Here is a 19,493-nt window from a genome sequence, read left to right on the forward strand (position 1 = left end):
AACGTCACCCAGTGGTTGTGATAACGGCCGAATTTATTCAATCAGATTAGGATTGTGCACAATAAGAATGGGCCTTGTCCATATTGGCTCATCAAAGAAAACAATTTTTTGGAATCAGTGTCCAATGAAGATTTTGGGCTGTCATTTAAATTCAACATGAGAATTGGGACTCGATGTTTCATTATTTGTTTTGACTTAAATAGTAAAAATGATTTTTTTTTTTAAATTAAATATTTGTATGATTGGTCGTATACTTTTAGTAAATTTAATTTTCAAATTATGCTTTATATTCTAAAAGAATATTTTTCATTTTCTTTACTATGTATATTGAATTTCATCATTGAGTTATTGAGTTCTTTGGTTAAAAACGGTTAGAACAATCATCAAAAGGATATTCCCTCTGTCCCATTTTAGGAGTCCCGGTTATCCATTTCAGTCTATCCCATTTTAGGAGTCTTAGTTAGAATCTTCCATAAATTGTAATAGACCTCACATGCCACTAACTTCTTTTCAGTTATATTTCATTATTAAAGTAAGTATAGAAAAATGAGACATACATTCAACTATTTTTTTCTCACCAACTTTCTTTTATACTCCAATTCATAAAACTTGTGCCGAACTCCTAAAGTGGAACGGAGGGAGTATTATATAATTTCGAATCATTATTACTCCCTCCAACTCGAATAGAGTCTCATTTGACTTTGACATTTGTACCCCTTGTGTTATCCCTTATTTTTCATTATTTAAAAAAAATTGACATTTTTAGCTTCTCAAATATACTCCACAAAATAATGTGATATTTTATCATTTAAAATATATACAGATTATACTCATATTTACTTTTTTTTTATTTTGAATAAATTGACAATCAATTCTACTGAATTTTACTACTTGCATATTTTTTTTATAAACTAATACATAAAATATACATTTACTTGACTTTTCCACTAACTTTTTCTCCACATTTTCTCAAAACTCTGGATCAATTAAATTGGGACTTTGAGATGGATAATTGTTTTTCGCATTTCCTTTAAAAGTCAGCACCAAATTTAATTATGACTTTAAGATGGATAATATTTTTGGTACCCTATTAAGTAATCCAATTAAACTCTTGTTACATTATTACATGAGATTTTCGATACAATTATTATTGCAATTAAATCGTAACGTACACGGCCCACCCACCAAGAATCCTCCGGTACTCCAACCATGCAGTGCGTTCGTTAAAATAATAAAGTGGCACACTGCTACAAAGAGTCGGAGTATTTCCATTTGTAACTGTACAAAACCGTAGGCTCCGCTACGCACATATTTTCTTTTTCGGCAAATAATTTATGCACGAATCTCAATTTTTTGCTTGTGCAGTTGGCAAAACAGCTCAAACTACATAAACATACAAAATTTTTGTTTCCTTTTCTTAATTTCTGGCCATTTAAAATCTCTTAAAATATCATTTATATTCAATAATGCTTCTGTAAACGGCATTTGTTAAGAACAAAGATAAATCATTATTATTTGAATAAGCGAGGCGGTGTGACAGTTATCATTTGCGATGAATGACAAAAGTAACCCAACCTCGATCGATCGACCAACCATCTCAAAAACTAAATTTAATAAAAAAAATTTTACTCTTATGATCAACAGTAGAATCGATCGACCGTCCAATTTTAACTTCTTAACTAAATCCGCCATTGTTTGTGTGGATAAAAAACTCTTTGTGAGAGCAACAATTATGATGCGCTCACCGCCTAAATTCTATGTACCATTAATTAAGATAATTAATATTAACCGAGGTAGGTAATTAAGTGTAAATTATAATAATTAACTAGTTTCTTATATTTTCGCATAGGAGTTGGAGCGCACCATTTTATTCGTGGTATCAGTTTTAAACTAAAAATATATCCATAGATGACTATTGAAATTTGAACCAAATACTCCCTCCATCTTCCGCCAATAGAGTCTCATACCTTAGCGGCACGAATTTTAAGAAGTGTTCAAAAAAGTTGGTGGAAAATAGTTAGTGGAATATGGGTCTCACTTGTATATACTCCATCCGTCCACGAAAAATAGAGCACATTTGCCATTTTTGGTCGTCTACAAAAAATAGAGCACATTTAAAAATGAAAGTTTTCAACAACTTCTTTCTTACTAATAATATGGACCCAACATTCCACTAACACAATTTTTTCTTACTTTTTTTCCTTCTCTCTTACTTTACCAATTTCACATTAAAACTTGTGTCATTAACAATGTGTCCTATTTTTCGTGGCCGAAAGGAGTATTAGTTTTAAATAAAATGTGAGTGGAATGAGTTAGTAAAATGTGTGACCTTATTACTATTTATGATAAAAATAGATGGGGAGTCTTATTCGCGAACAAAAAAAAAACAGAACATGACTTCTATTTGCGTTCGAATGAACTAGCGTTTTGCCCCTTTTGCCTTACATTTTAATCCTCGTATTATTATATTATTATCAAATCATGTGTGTGGCTTGTGACAAATGAGTACTTTTGTAAGGCCTTCCACTATTGTCAACTGTCGGTCATGATAAAATAATTGTACTGTAATGAGTGTACATGATCAATCCGACCCTCCTAGCTCAAGTGGTCAAGAAGGATGGCAAGGATATGGCACCATCCAGGAGGTCTTGAGTTTGAATCCTGGATAGTGCAACTTGTGATTAATTTCCCCTGTGGGCCTGATGTTTCCTTGGGGCTTGGCCTGACCACGTCTGAGGGTGGTGGGTAGTCTACGGGCCCGGACCCGGCTGACCAGGGGGCTAGAGAACGGGCTTGAAAAGGCTAGTTCACAGGCTAGTGCTCGGCTGGGGGGCTAGTATTTGAGCCACGAGGGGGCTGTATGTAGAGCTAGTTCACTTGCCAAAATGTATCTCGAACTCCTTTGTATGAAAAAAAATGAGTGTACATGATCGGTCTAATTAATTTTTTATAGTTATAGTACTCCATATTTAATAAAGTACTTACTTCCTCCTACAAATTTGGTCGTTTCTTTCCATTTTCATCTTTTCATAAAATTTATCACATTTCATTTTTAATATTTTTTAATAGATTCTACGTTCCATTAACTCATTTTCATTCACATTTTATTATAAAACTAATATGAAAATATTATATCTACATTTTACTAACTTAGTTCAACTCACTTTCAACTACATTTCTTAAAATCAGTTTCGGGTTAACACATGACAAGTTTTAAGGGACGGAGGCAGTAATTGATACGAAATTGAATTTAAATATTTTGTGAGCACACACACAATACACATTGCACACGCTACATACACATAAATTCAGGGGCGGAGGGAGGGTGGGACCAGGGGGGCCCATGGCCCCCCCCACTAATTCTTAAAAAATTTAGGGGTATTTTAGTAATTTCACAATAATTATAATTTATAATAAATATAATGTTAGAGATAGGTTTCAGCAAAATATATATGAATCGTGCCTCTTAATTTAGTGTATTCATTCTGCCGTTCCAATCCAAGTCTGAATTTAGCGTATTCATTATGCCGTTCCAAGTCTGAAATCTGGTAAACTAGAACTAGGTATATTCAAAACTCAAATATAATTCAATTAATTTTTCTACATGGGTTGTTTTTTTGTTTGGCTGCAATAATAATTCAAAGGGGGAGAAAGAAGATAGCTTATGTAATTCAATGGCTACGGTGGTTCTGTAGTTGGAATTTTATAACTCCAATTCTTTATTTGATGTGTGTGTTAATAGTTTTGCATACAGAAAATATCAAATATTTTGAACTTAATCAGTGTTGACTATTTTTGTAGGTATATGGCTACGGTGGTTCTGTAGATGGTTTCTACAAGGAAACATGAAGTTTTTCCAATGGTTTATTCATTAGTTAAGTTGTCATTGATCTTACCAGTTGCCACTGCATCAGTAGAAAGAGTATTTTCAGCAATGAAGATCATCAAGACTTCTCTACGTAATAGCATGAGAGACCAACTATTGAATGATTGTTTAGTTCCTTACATCGAAAAGGATGTGTTTGTTAAAGTTACCAATGAAACTATTATGCAGCGGTTTCAGAAGATGAAGAATAGAAGACAAATGTTATGATGTGATTGCATTTGACTTTTACATTTTGAACCTTATAATTTAATTTATGTAATTTTTTTTGAAGTTTAATTTTAGACCCCCATTATGAAATATCGGGCTCCGCCACTGCACATAATATATATTATATGCACACGCACATAGTGTGTTTTTGCATGTACGTATGTGTTTGTGTATGTTGCAGTGTGTGCATTTTTATGTGCAGTGTATGTTTAGTTTGTGTAATTTATATTTGGGATTCAATTATCTAATTTAAATATGTTTAAATTATGAAATTATAATTTAAATTCAAACATTTTTGTGCTCCTAGTAAGTAGTACTGACGTATTTCTTTTGATTCGAATTTATAACTTACCCATATAAAGTCATAAAATTAGGTAAGTAATTTAACAATAAAATTCCATCACATCTTTGCGAAGTAAATAACTTTCCAAAGCAGTTTCCGACAAATAAAAATCGATTTGGGTTTAGGTATCTTCGCTTTTCACTTTTCAGCCTCTACGCGTAATTCAGCAAAGAATATCAAAACCCTTTCCTCTCATTCTCTCTCTCCCAATCTAATCAATCGCTTTCTCATTCCGCCATTTTTTCTGCATCAACAAAATCAAAGCCATGATCACGACCTCAAAGATCGTATCTTTCTCACTCCTCTCCCTCTCCCTCTTCTTCATATTCAAATATCTCTCCGCATTCACCACTCCCACAATCCAGAATCAGCACCTCTCTTTCTTCAACACCACTCGCGCCACAGCCACCCCTTCAGCGCCGCCGTCGCCTGCGGCGGTGGCGGTGGTGAGGCCGTTGCTGGAGAGGACAGGGATCATAAATGAGCTGGGAATCATGACGGATGATTTCGTAGTTGGGGAAATCGATGAAGGGCTTATCGAAAGCATAGTGGCGATGGCCAACAGCACTGATCAGAGGGAAAATGTTGAAAGAGGGGAGAGGAAAGTGGTTAAAGTTGAGAAATTTAGGATTTGTGAAATGAATTTGAGTGATTATGTTCCTTCTCTGGATAATTTGACAGTGAAAGGGGAAGGATTGGATTGTTTGGTGCCGAGGCCTAATCAGTACAAGCTTCACATTCCATGGCCCAAAAGCAGAGATGAGGTATAGCTTTCTTGATTTCATTTTTTCAGTTTTGTTGGTTTCAGATTTTTGGGGGATTTGGCTTTGAATTGGTTTCTGGGATTTGACTGTGTAATGGTAGAGATGGTTTTTGAGTTTTATGTAGATTGGTCATGATAGTGTGTGTGCAATGTGAATGAGTAGATGAGGGTATTGATGGGATAATAGGCAAAAAATTCTGCTTGAGTAGGATCACAGCATCGAACGAATTTATGAGTAATCGTAAGAACTATATAATGTATGAAATTCTTGTTCAATAATTGAAGAAATGTTGGATAGGTAATTTGTAGCAATAGCTAGTGAGCAATGGGGTTGGAAGAAGCAGATTTTGATCCTAATGTAATGTTAGTGCAGGTCTGGTTTGATAATGTGCCTCACACGCGCTTGGATAGGGAAAACGAAGGTGCAGTATCAAGAAAAGGCGACAAGCTTGTGTTTCTAGGAGAGGGACCTCAATTTATCCGTGGCACAGATAAATACTTGGATCAGATATCCAAGGTTTGCTTTTGTCTTTATTCCCTTTAGGTTTTGGTTCTGTTTGCTTTAGACTGATCTCTGGAGAATGTGATATAGATGGTTCCTGAGATTGCATTTGGCCGTCATACTCGAGTTGCTTTAGATATCAGCTCCGGGCCTGCAAATTTCGGGGCCTACCTACTCGAACGGAATGTAACAACTCTGTCAATAGCTACAAGTGATGTTCATCCTAACCAGATCGAACTTGCCCTAGAGAGAGGCTTACCTGCTATGGTAGCTACATTTGGAAGGCGCCGGCTGCCTTACCCTAGCCAAGCATTTGATCTGATTCATTGCTCTAGGTGTGGAGTTAATTGGACTGTGGATGGTATGCTTCTCTCTTTGGTTCTGTTATCTTTGCTGTTTGTTGAATGAATGAAAGTGATGCTGTATGTTAATTATGATCAAAATACGATGTTTTTTGGTCTGGTTAAGGTGGGATTTTGCTTCTTGAGGCGAATCGTCTGCTTAGAGGTGGAGGATACTTTGTGTGGGAAGCGGAGCCCGTTTACAAATATGATAACGAACTTGGCGAGCAATGGAGAGGTAGACAATCTTGATTCTAACTTGTCAATCACTTACATTTAGTATTTTCCACTTTTAGAATGAAACTATGCCTTCCAAGATTAAAAATTTTATCTCTTGACAGCAATGGAGGATCTCACTAGCAACATTTGTTGGGAGCTAGTCAATAAGGAAGAGTATATTGCCATTTGGCAGAAGCCAGTAAACAACAGTTGCTATCTCAGTCGCGATCCTAACGTACAGCCATCGCTATGCAACACAGACGACAATCCAGACAATATATGGTATTTTCTAACTGCAAATTTCTCTCCTAGTTTGATTAATCTGTAGCATTGAGGGACATGTCTTTACATCTCAGGTACGCAGACGTGAAGGCTTGCATCACGCGTTTGCCTGAAAATGGCTACGGAACTAACACTACCGACTGGCCTGCTCGCCTTCACAGTCCACCAGATAGGCTATTCACCATAGAAATGGATGCAGAGAAATCTAGGAAAGAATTGTACAAAGCAGATTCGAGATATAGGAATGATATGGTTAGAGGATATGTTGGCGCTTTCCACCTCAATCAGATGAATCTGAGGAATGTCATGGACATGAAAGCTGGATATGGAGGGTAATCATCTCTCTCTCTCTCTCTCTGTCTTCATTTCTAGAACTAGGGTTCTATCTCAACTCGATTTGACATTGTTGTGCAATGTAGATATGCTGCAGCTTTGGTTGATTTCCAGTTCAACAGCTGGGTTATGAACGTCGTCCCAGTAAGTGGCCCCAACACGCTGCCTGTGATATACGACCGTGGTTTTATAGGCGTTATGCACGACTGGTACGTTAAGCATACAACATATGATAAATCGACTGCATATTATACACGATTTTCATGTAGAACGCCTGTACAGGTGTGAGCCGTTCAACACGAATCCAAGAACATACGATTTGCTGAATGCAGTAGGCCTCTTCTCTGTAGAACAGAGGAGGTAAGAAATTTTCACACAGTTGAATTTTTAGCTCTCAATATAATGCACACTAATGTATCTGTCTCCCTCCAGATGTAACATAACCAACATAATGGTGGAGATGGACCGGATCCTCAGACCAGGCGGGCGCGTTTACATACGCGACACAACTGATGTAATTGCACAGCTCGAAGAAATTGCAAAGGCAGTAGGATGGGTGCCCTTCGTGTTCGACTCTGGAGAGGGGCCCCATTCAAACTGGAAGCTTTTAGCTAGCGAGAAACGATTGTAAGATGTAGTACCCAATTTTTTTGGCAAGGGAACATGCATAAATATCATATATACCTAAATGTATGTTCTCTTTCTCACACAAATACTCTTAGATTGTTGGTACCAAAACACAAAAAGGAAATTTCCCAATTGTTATTGCAATTCATTCGAAAGCAAAAGAGCAACAACTCACAGCCATGAATCAAGAATCATCCCTAGTCTTATGAAGGGGGCTTGGGTGGTGTTGAGTCTTTGGTTGCGGCAGTGTTGACCTGCTTGGAGAGGTAGGCTTCATAGATGTCAACGACGACGCGGGGATCCTTGTCGACCAGCTCGGTGTACTCCTCCCGCTTGGTGACCTTGTCCATGTGGTCGAGGATGAGGGAGAGGGCGGCCTCGAGCAAGGTCTTGGCGCCGTGCTGGTGGGCGAAGGCGTAGTAAGGGAGGGAGTTCTCCCAGTTGAGTCTGGACATGAGATATCTTTCGCAGTAGGTCTTGAGATGCTTCACTTGGTATTTCTCTGCCAATACCAAGAGGTCGCAGGCCATGTGCTCGTCGAGGCTCGCCTCTGCAGTGTAGAGATAGTTCACGAACGCTCTGAGGGCGTCGTACGAGACGTCGTTCATCTTGATAGTCCCGCTCAGGCTCTCCTCCATCTCGTTCTCCAGCATTGCCCTAAAAACCGGCGATCGGCTCGTCTGCGTAGCAAATCATGACACTAGGAATAAGCAGTTATCGAATTAATGAACGATTAATTGCTGTAGCGTGACGGATTGATCGGAATCAGTACTAAAATAGGATTTGAAACTAACCTAATTTAGAATTGATTAAGCAAAATCATGATACTAGGAATAAGCAGTTATCAAATTAATGAATTAATTGATGTAGCATGACGAATTCATCGGAATAAGTACTAATCCAATAGGATTTGAAATTGACCTAATGTAGAATTGATTAAGCACGAGAACTTGCTGAATTCGAAAATTGAAATCATAGGGCAAAATGTAAGAGAGATTGTGGCGTACCAAAACAGCGCGATGTGCGGGGATGGAGGGGGAGTTGCAGGGGATATCGGAGGAGTCCGGCGAGGGGCAGGCGACCAAAACGACGTCGGAGAAGCAGGGGGTGTTGGCCATAGCAACGGAGTTGGGGCTGGAACAGAGGCGGAGGAAATTGACCTTGGACTTGAGTTCGTCGATCTCTCGCTTGAGCTCCTCCTCCGTCTCGCCGGCCTCCTCGTAGCACTCGCGGCAAGTGCCGGCGCTGCGATCGCCGTAGTCCTCCTTGCACGACAGGCACTTCATCCTCACTCGCCGCCGCGCCGCCGCCGAGGAAGAAGCGTCCTCGTCGTCGTCCTCATCTTCGTCCTCTTCGTCGTCGAAATCCACGTCGGAATCGAAGGAGGACCGCCGCCTCCACTGGTTGTTCCGCCGCATTGTGTGTGTGTGTGTGTTTCAGTTAATTTAAGAGTATCTTTTTTTGTTTCTTTTCGAGAGCGTTTTATATGGGGACCTAATTATGTTAAAGACGCTTTTGGTTGAAAGGATTAAGCGACTTTTGTTGGAATCGGAGAGGGCATATAAGCAAAATTTTGGATTTTCTTTAATGAAATTATTATTAGGGAATCTTACGTCTAAGTCGATTAATAATCGTTATTATTATTATTACATTATTACTAATGAATATGATGGGAATTTTAACTTGAGTGGTTGTCTACATTATGTACCAAGAGTTTGGATTTAATCATTCATCTAGTGACATAGCCAATTGGTGTTTGACTTTAAATCATGGAAAATCAATTTGAGTAGCTCATTACATTACCATTATGTGTTGTACTTAATCACTAGTTTAAACACGACTCAAAATGACGAAAAATCAATTTGAGTAGCTAAAAAAAAAATTGGGTCTATTTGAAAAATAAGAATGTTGGTTTTGACTTACTAAATTAAAGGGAATTAAATCATGTCCACCAAATCAATGAACTGAAATAACATAAAATGCATTATAATGTTATGTTTGTTAAAAACATAACCAAACTACATTTTTGAAACCGTAAAACCAAACCACACGAGCACGGTTTAGTTTTCAGCCTAAATCCAAACACATTTTTACATATACACCGAAGCAGTGGCTGCAAGGCCGATGGCTTTCAGCCTTCATCTCCAACGAGGAAACGATTTTCAGATGAGCTCAAACCTGTTGAATGAAGCTGTTTTCTCTTCTGCACATGATGCGATGCAGCAAGCCTGTCCTCTTTTGCCTCCACAGAATCGGGCTGCATTTACAGAGAAAACTTTACTGGGCGAAGAAAAAGAGAATCAAGGAATCGGTTCGTTGTAACTGTGATTGATACTTATGTGAGCAACCTAATCCAATACATTAAGGAGGGGTTTACTTTGAATAAGGATGGATTGATGAAAAAAATAATCTCAGCTAATCCACTGTTTTTTACAGACAAATAAACAAAAATTTGAAGGCCAAGTCACAGTAGCCTCGATCCTGAGACCTTCGACCTCGGAGATTAACCACTCTACCACTAGGCCAACACATTTGAACTTGATTGATCATCTTGTCTTTCAAATACTCAATCCTATGTGTTATCAATCTATCTCATCACTCAAAGTAAACTCCATGTAAAGAACAGTACAGAAATCATCAAGAATCCAAGATCCATGATTAATACGAAGACAATGAAGAAGATGAGGTAGTGATAGGAAGTTTCTAAAGTGTACCTTAATAGCCAAAGCTTTGTCGAACGATTCAATGGCGAGATCAGGCTCTCCAAAATTTAGCTGGGCTCTTCCGAGAGTAATCCACGCCTATCAAGAATAAAGGAAAACAAGAACAAGGACTCTTCAATAAATCATTTTAGAACAGGAAATAATTGCTCTATAGTCACTAACATAGTATCAAGAGATTTTGTTCCCATTTTTTGCTAAATAATCATTGACAAAATAAGTTACTCATGGACGTCTGACAAGTTGTTACACACTATCGTCTTGGTGAGACCGATCACAGCAAAATACATACAAAAGTAGATCCATAAAGTAGAAACTTTACCTCAGCCCATCCGGGATCCAATTCCATAGCTCCTATAACCATGGGCAAAGCATGAGTAAAATGAGGAGACATAAAATGGATTTAGTATAAGGTGATTGAAAGTAAAAGGAGAAACTGGTTTTAACTGATGTATCTTATAATGCTAAGTTAATTTTACCAAAAGAGGATGCCAAATATTCATGTGACGGAATAGACTCTGGTTAATTAATGATTGAACAAAGAAACAAGACGTATATGTGCAAGGATGGGAAAGAGGACGCACGAGTTGCAGCCTTCAAAGCAGTCCATGCTTCTCCAAGTTCAAGTAGAACCTGAGCTTTCTGTTCGTGCAATATAGCTTTCTCGGGCACCAATGTTATCGCAGCTTCCCACTTTACAAGTGCTTCGCGGTATTTTCCCTCCTTCAGAAAAGGAAAGTGAGTGAATGGAATTCAATGAGCAACTGAGCCAAATAATCACCTAGAAATGTTAAAAAGCAATGTGATTTACGAAAAATATACTGCAACGGCACATTTGTCTAAATCTCCAAAGCATTCTTCCTCTAGTCATTGAATTGACGACGCAAGAGCAAATATGGTTGAAACAAAAGAACAAAGCACCGTGCAAAAAAAACAGTGAAATGGTAAACCGAATCAACCTATTCAAGCAATTACAAACTAAGACTTCCACAAAATTTCTCATTCTAAAGTATTCTTTAACTTTTTTCAAGAACACCTAAGGAAAAAAAACAATCAAACTAGAGAACTAACTCAGTCACAACAATATTAACTCTTTTCTCTCGTTCGTGAGAGAAAAGCTGTTCCGAGAGGCGTTAAGCCCTTTTATTAGTGGGAGGCAACTGTTTACCAGTCGTAGCTTAGTCATGTATATGACACCCCCTCTTCTAGTCACCACATCCAACTACTTAACCGATCTTCTTAGTGCCACTGGCTAATTCATTGACATTAAGTGTGTTAGAAATAGTTCGCTTATGTAAATAAAGGCCAACTCTTTTAGAGCCAATCCTGGCAGACTACGCGAACCTCATTGCAGAAGGGGAAATGTAGTCCAAACGAGTAAGCATGGGATTCTATTGTGACAGCTATGAACTTACTCATACACTTCTAGAAAACGCGTCATTTCTAATGCGTAAAACTAACGCTACTACGACACGTGTACTAGAAGGCGCGTATTGATGGCTATATATATTCGATTAATTAGGGTTCAAGAGGCATAACATCAAATGTAGTTTTTATCAAATTCCGCCGCCACAAGGTCCAGCAGGCCGTCGTTAAACCTATTTACTGGTATCCGGCATCTGGACGATCTCTTCGGAAAGCACAACACCACAATGGCCATCATCAGAATTCTAATGTGTTACAGTAAGTTCTCAGATTATCATTACTCATTCCATTTTCATACATCAACCAATTGAATTTTCATATATAGCATCAATGAAATACACATCTAAATCAATACCAATTCATCATCCACACATGAAAAATTTCTGAATTCAACAATTCTAAACCCTTTATGCACAATAACCCCAAATAAAAATCATGAAACTGAATTTACCTCAGCAAGATCATTTCCTTGAGCTTCAAATTTTCCAGCAAGATTCCTCCTTTCCTCTGCTTCCTCGTCTCTAACCGTGATGTTCTTTTCAGGTAGGGTGTCTTTTCCGGGCAATTCGGCTTCAATCAGCGGCTCTGGAGCAGAATTGGGGGCGGAGGTGGAATTAACATCTTCAAATGGAAGGTTAGGGTTAGAAGAAATTGGGCGTTTTCTGGTCTTGTTCTTGGTGTCATTAACGTTTTTCTTCCAAGTCATCTTCATCTCTCAAGCTTAAATTTCTTCTGGGGTTTTACTCTTCCCTTTCCACAATCTTCTTTATCAAATCACAAAATTTTAATTTTCTATTTATACTCTATATATCCAATTTAAAAATATTGAAATATTTGTGATTTGATAAAGAAATGGTTTTCAAAGAAGTTAACTCTATAAATTACATTAAACACACATATTTTTCTCATTCTCATTTTATAAGTGAAGCAAAAAATTCTTTCTGAAGAAATTTATATATATCTCATTCTTATTTAGTTAGGATTGCAAATTTAGTTATTTGGGTTTCGAATATACCTGATCCCGACTCCCCCAACAGATTTTGGTACTTGAAATTTGAAATTATTAGTTCCAATGCAGATTTAGGTCATTGGTGTAGGATTTGAATCTCGAGTACTTATTAATATTCGATTATGAGTTTATGTTTATTGTTATTTTTTAATATACAATTATATTTTCTCCATTTTATACATTTTAATAATAAAAAAATCTTAAAACATTTATACACATATATAAGATATTATTTTCTAAATTTAAAGTATAAGAAATAAAGAATTCTAATTTTTCTGCTTAGTAGACTGGCTGTGAGCATCGTTTAAAGTAAGTAACACAATCAATTACCATTAGGAGTGTCATTTCTTTTTTACATGGATTTTAAGAAATGTAGAGCAAAATGAGTGGAAAAAGTTAGTACTCCCTCCGTCCGCAAATATGAGTCATGTTTTCCAATTTTAGTCCGTCCATGAATAGGAGTCTCGATTCACTTTTACCATAAATGGTAATAGCGACCCACATTCCACTCACATTTCATTTAAAAGTAATATATACAAGTGAAACTTGTATTATATTAACTTTTTTCCACCCGCTTTTCTTAACATTTCTTAATCATTTTCAGGGCGGACGAGTTTCCACATGATAATCAGGCTCCTCCTTCTTCACAGCAGCATAGGCAGCCTTCGTGCGTGAATCTCCTCGTGCTAGTTTCCTCCTCCTTCTTATCCATGAGTCTCGATCTTGCATCTTCTCATGGTCTTTTATCACCCTAGGCTTTTTCTTGTCAGCCTCACTTGTTTCATCACACCCTTGCCTTTCCCATGTAACTTCCCTTTCGAGCTCTTAACTGGTGTTACTCGAGCAGCGTGGTCACGTGGAGATCGTGTCGGCTGCAAACCACCTTTGGCTAATGGCACCTTGTTTTTCTTAGTAATTTGAGCTCTACCACGATGATCAGCACGTGGAGATGTAGCGAGCAATCTCGATTCTTTGGAGAATCTTGAAGGTATAGCATTCTCACCGTTTGAATTCATGTTTTAGAATTTTATATGTTTGTTACATGAGTTATTTAACTTTTCTAGCATGCGACATTTTTATATTGCCTGATAGATTTAGTATTAGTAATCATCAAAATAGATCATGTACTTTGATTTGTTTGAATTGAAAAATTTCCACAATAAACCCCCACATTAGTATATACTGAGAAAAATAAAGCGCTAAAGTTTGATCTTTGACCAATAGTCAATAAGTAGTATACTATGTTAATTTTCATACCTCATATACTTATCACAACTATAGTTTATATACATAGAATAAATTTAAAGCATAATATTTTGGGTTTGTCTATATCCAATTAGTTGGGTACCTGCATTGCGTATAAGGGTACTTGCGTTCACATGCGGATAGAATATCACGTAGAATATTTTATATACTACTACATTTGTCCTTTAATAATAGAAATTTTAAAACAAAAAGAAATAATTGATAAAGTAAGAAAGAGATAGAAAGAAAAATGATTGAAGAATTGTTAATGCAGAATGAGTTACATAGAGGTCTTTTTAATAAAAAGCTTCCAATTTTATATAACAAACCAAAATAATAATGATTTCTATTTTTAGAAGATAGAAATAGTAAATTTTAGGTTCAAATACCACAATAACCCGAATTTGCAACCCTAGTTTATAGTTGAATTATATGGAGAGGTAATATCTAATACTGTGTACCTCTATTTTCATTTCACTTTTTATAATTTAAACGAATATTTATTTATCTACTTCTTACATATATTTTAAACAGATATTATAAATCTATTTTTTAAGAAAATGATATTAGTATTTATTAACTTGCATAGGAGCCAGCTGCTAATATTGTGCAATAGTAAATGTGCCCTTTTAGTTGCCTTGAATTTAATCTAATTTGTTATTTAAAGATCGATTATGGATTCAGCCAGATGCACATATTATGCAATACTTAACATCTAAAATAATTATTCTAATCTCTTACGAGTTTAGATTTCTACTAAGTTTTTTTTAATTTAAAATTAAGCAGTACCACTATCTAATATATATATAGTAGTATAGTACTAGTATTTTTTTTATGTAATACTGTGTGCTTTTAATTTAATTTCCCTTCTTATAATTTGAACAAAATTTTACATATTCCGTTTTTCAAAAAATGAAATTAGTATTTATTAACTTGCATAGGATACAGCTCAACACTTTAATAGTAGATTCTATCTTTAGTTGACTTGAATGGAGTACATAATTCATCCTTAAGCATTTACAATAAAAATAAAAATTTATAGTTGAAAAAATTTGTATGAATTGAAAATAGATGGAGAAAATTGAGTGTATGAATCTAATACAGGTATTCACATTAAATTCGTGACTAAGAAAGGAAAGATTCTTCATTTTATTTGCAATTAAGGGTAGAAGAAACCTCAAAATTCTCCCTAGTCTCTATTTCTCTCAAATAAATTCAACAATTGCAAGAAGAAAAAAATTTCTAAGCCATTCTTGAATCCCTCAAAGTTCAGAAGAAACATTCCAAGCCATTTCTTAGGTGCTGTTGGTTTATTTGTAGCACTCTTTTTATTTTCTGCAAGAATGGTAGATAGATACAGCACTTTTTTGGATTATTAAATTGAGTTTTATAGGGAATTTTTTGACAGATCCAAGAATTGTTAATATATGTTGTGTGTGTGTGAATGTTGAATTGTTTTAATGATATATATGTATGCTTGCCACATTTTTTATTTGTTTAGTTAAACTTAATTGATGGTCCCTTCTATTAAAGATTTGATTTTTTCCACTTGTATATGTTGTTCATTTTGAAATGGAGTTTCATTATTTTAAATGTTGGATTGTTGAGTGTTTATGATATATGCTAGCCACATTTTTCTTTTTATTTTTTTATAGTTACTCTTAATTGATTGTTCCTACCCATAAAAGATTTGATTTTTTTCACTTGTATATGTGTTTCAGTTGTTAATTCTGAAAAGGAGTTTATTTATCTAGAATGTTGGATTGTTGAGTTTTCATGATATATGCTTGCTACATTTTTTTTATAGTTACTGTTAATTGATTGTTCCTTCCTATTAAAGATTTGATTTTTCCCATGTATATGTGTTCCCGTTGTTAATCTGAAAAGGAGTTTATTTATTTCGAATGTTGGATTGATGAGTTTTTATGATATATGCATGCCAATTTTATTTTTTACTGTTACTCTTAATTTATTGCTCCCTCCTATCAAAGATTTGATTTTTCCCCTTGTGTTCCAGTTATTGTTAATTCTGAAAGTTGGATTGTTGAGTTTTAATGCTGTATGCTTGGCACATTTATTTTTATTTTTGATTTATAGTTACTCTTAATTGATTGTCCCTTTCTATGAAGATTGATTTTTTCTCCCCTTGTATATGTGTTCCTGTTGTTAATTCTGAGAAAACTAATGTTAGTTTTGCTGCGTTGTTGTTAGATTTCCGTGTGAGCGAATATGTCGACTACACCCAGTGCCAAGCATCTTCAGTTGGAACTCACCGAGGCTTGTTCCGACTTAAGGCATCTTGCTGCTAAATCTGCGAATAAGCCCAACCACCGGATTTTGAAAAGTCTGTTGGAGGGAAGAAGCAGCATGGATTCGACCTACAAGACCGTCATCATTAACCTTCTAACCTCGGACGAGGAGGCTAGTCCAGGCAAGGTGAGAACTGAAACAGTTGAAGGCATTGGGCAGATGCAGATGCAGATGCCCTGGCAAGCTAAGAGAAGTGGGGAAATTTGCAGAATCATAGGCCGAAATGATGAGGATGATGAAGGCATGGAGCAGATGGAGAGGCACTTGCAAGCTCAGAAAAGTGGGGGGAATTGCAGAATCAAATGCCAAAATGATGAGGATGCTTTGCGCAAGATGAAAGCTGAACCGGATGTAGGCATTGAGCGGATGGAGAGGCCCTCGTACATTAAGAAAAGTGGGCTTAAATGCAGAATGGTAGACGAAAATGATAAGGGTGGTCCAAGCAAGGTGATGGAGAGGCCCTCGCAGGTTATGAATAGGAAACGAAAATGCAGAATCGTTGATCAACGTTATAAGGATGATTCAACCGAGGAGGAAACTGACTCGGATGAAACTGAATCGGATGAGATTGAATCAGATGAAACCGAATCAGATGATTCTGAATCATATGCATCTGAATCAGATGATGTCGTTGAGATCGTGGAGAGGCCCTTGCTAGTTAAGGATAGGAAAAGAAAATGCGTAGTCAAAGACCAGCATGGTGGTCATCGTGGCAGAGCTCGGATTATAAAGAAAAATAAGGCGCCGTTGGCCAAAGGTGGCTTGAAGCCGGCACGGTCCCCATGTGACCGTGCTGCTCGAGTAACACCAGTTAAGAGCTCGAAAGAGAAGCCACATGGAAAAGGCAAGGGTGTGTTGAAACTAGTGCGCGAGGCTGACGTGAATAAGCCTAGGGTGATAAAAGACCATGAGAAAATGCACAATCGAGACTCATGGATAAGAAGGAAGAGGAAATTAGCCCGAGGAGATTCACGCACGATGGCTGCCTGTGCTGCTGTTAAGAAGGAGGAGCCTGGCCATCACGTGGAAATTCGTCCGCCTCAAAAAGGAATCCATAAAGAAGTTAGAAAGGTCAAGTGTCCTAAATGCTCGCGCGTATATAGAAGTGGTGAAGGGGATTGGGAAGAAGGAGAAGGTAGCAGTAAGAGTGTTCCAGAACTGGTCATCCTAGACAGTGATAAGGTTCTTAACAGAGAAATCCGGAGCCCTTTTATTTCTGATAAGTTACTTCACAGAAGCGTACGTCTTTTCTTTACACAACTACTTCCCTTTTGATTGAGGCCGTGTTTCTGTTATTAGTTTCTCGTTAGCAATTGGTAGTAATCGAAAGTTCTTCCTTTTTTTCGTTAAACAGATGGATGATGATGAGTTTGACTTCAATGAAGGAAGTCCTGAAAAAACAGGTGATGGCGAATTCACGAAAGAGCTCTTAGAAGTTCTCAGAAAGCCATTTGACAGAGTGGAACTCAAAAGGGCCCGAGAAACTTTCAAGTCTGGATTATACGCCTGTTACCATCCCGGTCAGTGAAGATTCTGTTTATCTTTTTGAATAATTTTCAATTGATGTCAGTTCATAGATTCTTGGATGAATTATCTAATGTGTACTTATTGAACGCAGATGTGCAAAAAAGACTCACGAGATACAGATATAGACGGGAGAATTGCTTGACCATCCTTCGCGGATTTATGTTTTGGCTTAAGGTTGGTGAACGTATTTTTCGTTTGTTCACTAATACTTGTTGACACATTCATGATAGTATCATAGAATCTATGTATTTCTTAGATTGATGATATATAAATTTTACATAAATGTTGTTGCCATTTTACATGAGGTTAGATACTACACCAGCCTTTGTTTTCAATATCTAATCAGCAAAAATCAAGTTTTGTTCAGTCATTTTGGCTCATTAAACAGTTGCTTAGAAACCTCGTTGATATGCGTTTCAGACCTCCTCGCTCCGTTATCTGGTTTACCGTTTTAGCACTACTTGGACCAGCTTTGTTTCTTTGTTCTTCATACCTAATTAGAGCCTCATAATACTGACTGAAATTTTACTCCGTTTCAGAATGTGAGCCGTGAAGGAGTGTTTCGGCCATGGAAACACAAGCGCTACATCGAGCTGGAGCTACCGTCTGCCTAAACCCCAGAATCAAGACTATCAAGTGCAAGCCCTTTCCATTGTTGTTGTTGTATAATTTGGTCTAAGATCACATGTTTTTGACAATTTTTGATGTTTTGCTATTTTTTATCTTTGATGTTGGAATTTTCACAAAACTATTTCAGTAGCAGCATAAATGATATTGTTGTGTTTTTACAATACTACTATTGCACAGATATATTTTGAAACAAGTATCAGTAGGAATCGGGAACTTGGCCGTCGTAGCTGAATCCGACGCGCGGTTTCCCCATGCTGAAATTCAGCACCCTTGCATCCATGTTGTATTTGATCTCTCCCTGGTACAGCAGCTTCCTTATGTAGTGTTCTACGTCTGAACCGATCAGACGCAGCGTGTATTCTGTCAACGGAGCTCCCTGTTCCGTTCACACCACTAAGTTTAACGTGATAGATAGATTATAGTACTAACTTTTCTTAAATTGCTAACTTGCTAACTCATCAACGCAGCATATTAAAAGTATCAAACATTTTTAATATGTTGCGTTGATGAGTTAGCAAGTCAGCGATTAGAGAAAAGTTAGCAATGGATCATATGCCGTTAGATAGATAGATAGATAGATACCTCGTAGTGGTCAACGAGTTCTTGGAAGTAGGAGTAGACTTTGGTGCAGGTGTCGGCGGTCCACACGAACTCATCGGTGGGGTCAAGGATGAGGGTGAGCTTATCCATCTGCGTCTGGTCGAACGCGCACGTCTCTGGATCGATGTAGGCTGCGAAGATCCTGACGTGTCTGGTGGTGCTGCTAAGCCACTGCCCTCCGTATTCCTTCCCCATGTTTTTGCTCTCCACGTTCAGCTGCGGCTCCACTGGCCGTGGCTTGGTCATGCCTGGCTGCTTCGTCGTGTCTTGTTCGACTTCTGCTTGCTGGGCTGAGACTGTGAAAGTGCTGATCTTTTTCAGTTTCTGGCTGCGGCTTCTCCATGGGAGCATGGAGAAGCCGGCGTAGGCTGAGGAGGCAGCAGCCATGTTTAATTATGTTGATGCTTCTCTGCCTCTATCTCCCTCACTCTTGCTTTTCTCAATTTTGTGATGGATTTGTGACCTCATTTTGTTATCTGTGGATGAGGATTTTTGTTATCTTGTGCTGGAAGAATATCACAATA

At 37.3% G+C, this 19,493-nt stretch overlaps 5 protein-coding genes across 5 annotated transcripts; 2 read left to right on the forward strand and 3 right to left on the reverse strand.

The window, feature by feature from the left end:
* The first annotated feature begins 4,565 nt into the window (after window positions 1–4,565).
* Window positions 4,566–7,569, forward strand: LOC121782484 (probable methyltransferase PMT10). The gene is made up of 9 exons (XM_042180349.1): window positions 4,566–5,200; window positions 5,573–5,716; window positions 5,792–6,062; window positions 6,170–6,280; window positions 6,384–6,543; window positions 6,618–6,875; window positions 6,963–7,085; window positions 7,159–7,236; window positions 7,309–7,569. Exons 1-9 carry the CDS (start codon window positions 4,703–4,705, stop codon window positions 7,505–7,507), a joined length of 1,842 nt encoding a protein of 613 aa, XP_042036283.1. The 5' UTR covers window positions 4,566–4,702; the 3' UTR covers window positions 7,508–7,569.
* Window positions 7,570–7,616: 47 nt separating this feature from the next.
* On the reverse strand, window positions 7,617–8,983 carry LOC121782486 (BTB/POZ domain-containing protein At4g08455-like). Its single transcript, XM_042180350.1, has 2 exons — window positions 8,511–8,983; window positions 7,617–8,183 (listed from the first exon to the last, which is right to left on the reverse strand). Exons 1-2 carry the CDS (start codon window positions 8,919–8,921, stop codon window positions 7,707–7,709), a joined length of 888 nt encoding a protein of 295 aa, XP_042036284.1. The 5' UTR covers window positions 8,922–8,983; the 3' UTR covers window positions 7,617–7,706.
* Window positions 8,984–9,463: 480 nt separating this feature from the next.
* LOC121780776 (tetratricopeptide repeat protein 33-like) lies at window positions 9,464–12,424 on the reverse strand. The gene is made up of 5 exons (XM_042178405.1): window positions 12,100–12,424; window positions 10,808–10,946; window positions 10,546–10,577; window positions 10,218–10,304; window positions 9,464–9,760 (listed from the first exon to the last, which is right to left on the reverse strand). Exons 1-5 carry the CDS (start codon window positions 12,358–12,360, stop codon window positions 9,635–9,637), a joined length of 645 nt encoding a protein of 214 aa, XP_042034339.1. The 5' UTR covers window positions 12,361–12,424; the 3' UTR covers window positions 9,464–9,634.
* Window positions 12,425–13,276: 852 nt separating this feature from the next.
* On the forward strand, window positions 13,277–18,381 carry LOC121780782. Its single transcript, XM_042178410.1, has 5 exons — window positions 13,277–13,645; window positions 16,114–17,451; window positions 17,567–17,732; window positions 17,831–17,913; window positions 18,279–18,381. Exons 2-5 carry the CDS (start codon window positions 16,132–16,134, stop codon window positions 18,351–18,353), a joined length of 1,644 nt encoding a protein of 547 aa, XP_042034344.1. The 5' UTR covers window positions 13,277–13,645; window positions 16,114–16,131; the 3' UTR covers window positions 18,354–18,381.
* A 95-nt stretch (window positions 18,382–18,476) lies between these two features.
* Window positions 18,477–19,440, reverse strand: LOC121780783 (NAD(P)H-quinone oxidoreductase subunit M, chloroplastic-like). The gene is made up of 2 exons (XM_042178411.1): window positions 18,952–19,440; window positions 18,477–18,745 (listed from the first exon to the last, which is right to left on the reverse strand). The coding sequence occupies exons 1-2, from the start codon at window positions 19,354–19,356 to the stop codon at window positions 18,566–18,568; spliced, it is 585 nt and encodes a 194-aa protein (XP_042034345.1). The 5' UTR covers window positions 19,357–19,440; the 3' UTR covers window positions 18,477–18,565.
* Between the last annotated feature and the right edge of the window lie 53 nt (window positions 19,441–19,493).

The sequence above is a fragment of the Salvia splendens genome, chromosome 20, assembly GCF_004379255.2.
Source record: "Salvia splendens isolate huo1 chromosome 20, SspV2, whole genome shotgun sequence".
NCBI lineage: Eukaryota > Viridiplantae > Streptophyta > Magnoliopsida > Lamiales > Lamiaceae > Salvia > Salvia splendens.

Excerpts from the sequence above, each read along its gene's own strand:
- LOC121782484 (XM_042180349.1), top strand. The coding sequence starts at position 4,703 with ATGATCACGACCTCAAAGATCGTATCTTTCTCACTCCTCTCCCTCTCC. Across the intron at positions 5,717-5,791 it reads ACTTGGATCAGATATCCAAG|ATGGTTCCTGAGATTGCATT; the intron begins GTTTGCTTTTGT and ends AATGTGATATAG. Across the intron at positions 6,876-6,962 it reads ATGAAAGCTGGATATGGAGG|ATATGCTGCAGCTTTGGTTG; the intron begins GTAATCATCTCT and ends TGTGCAATGTAG.
- LOC121782486 (XM_042180350.1), bottom strand. The coding sequence starts at position 8,921 with ATGCGGCGGAACAACCAGTGGAGGCGGCGGTCCTCCTTCGATTCCGAC. Across the intron at positions 8,184-8,510 it reads CCGCACATCGCGCTGTTTTG|ACGAGCCGATCGCCGGTTTT; the intron begins GTACGCCACAAT and ends TTTGCTACGCAG.
- LOC121780776 (XM_042178405.1), bottom strand. The coding sequence starts at position 12,360 with ATGAAGATGACTTGGAAGAAAAACGTTAATGACACCAAGAACAAGACC. Across the intron at positions 10,305-10,545 it reads TGGATCCCGGATGGGCTGAG|GCGTGGATTACTCTCGGAAG; the intron begins GTAAAGTTTCTA and ends TATTCTTGATAG. Across the intron at positions 9,761-10,217 it reads ACAAAGCTTTGGCTATTAAG|CCCGATTCTGTGGAGGCAAA; the intron begins GTACACTTTAGA and ends CTGTAAATGCAG.
- LOC121780782 (XM_042178410.1), top strand. The coding sequence starts at position 16,132 with ATGTCGACTACACCCAGTGCCAAGCATCTTCAGTTGGAACTCACCGAG. Across the intron at positions 17,733-17,830 it reads ATACGCCTGTTACCATCCCG|ATGTGCAAAAAAGACTCACG; the intron begins GTCAGTGAAGAT and ends TATTGAACGCAG. Across the intron at positions 17,914-18,278 it reads GATTTATGTTTTGGCTTAAG|AATGTGAGCCGTGAAGGAGT; the intron begins GTTGGTGAACGT and ends ACTCCGTTTCAG.
- LOC121780783 (XM_042178411.1), bottom strand. The coding sequence starts at position 19,356 with ATGGCTGCTGCCTCCTCAGCCTACGCCGGCTTCTCCATGCTCCCATGG. Across the intron at positions 18,746-18,951 it reads AACTCGTTGACCACTACGAG|GGAGCTCCGTTGACAGAATA; the intron begins GTATCTATCTAT and ends TGAACGGAACAG.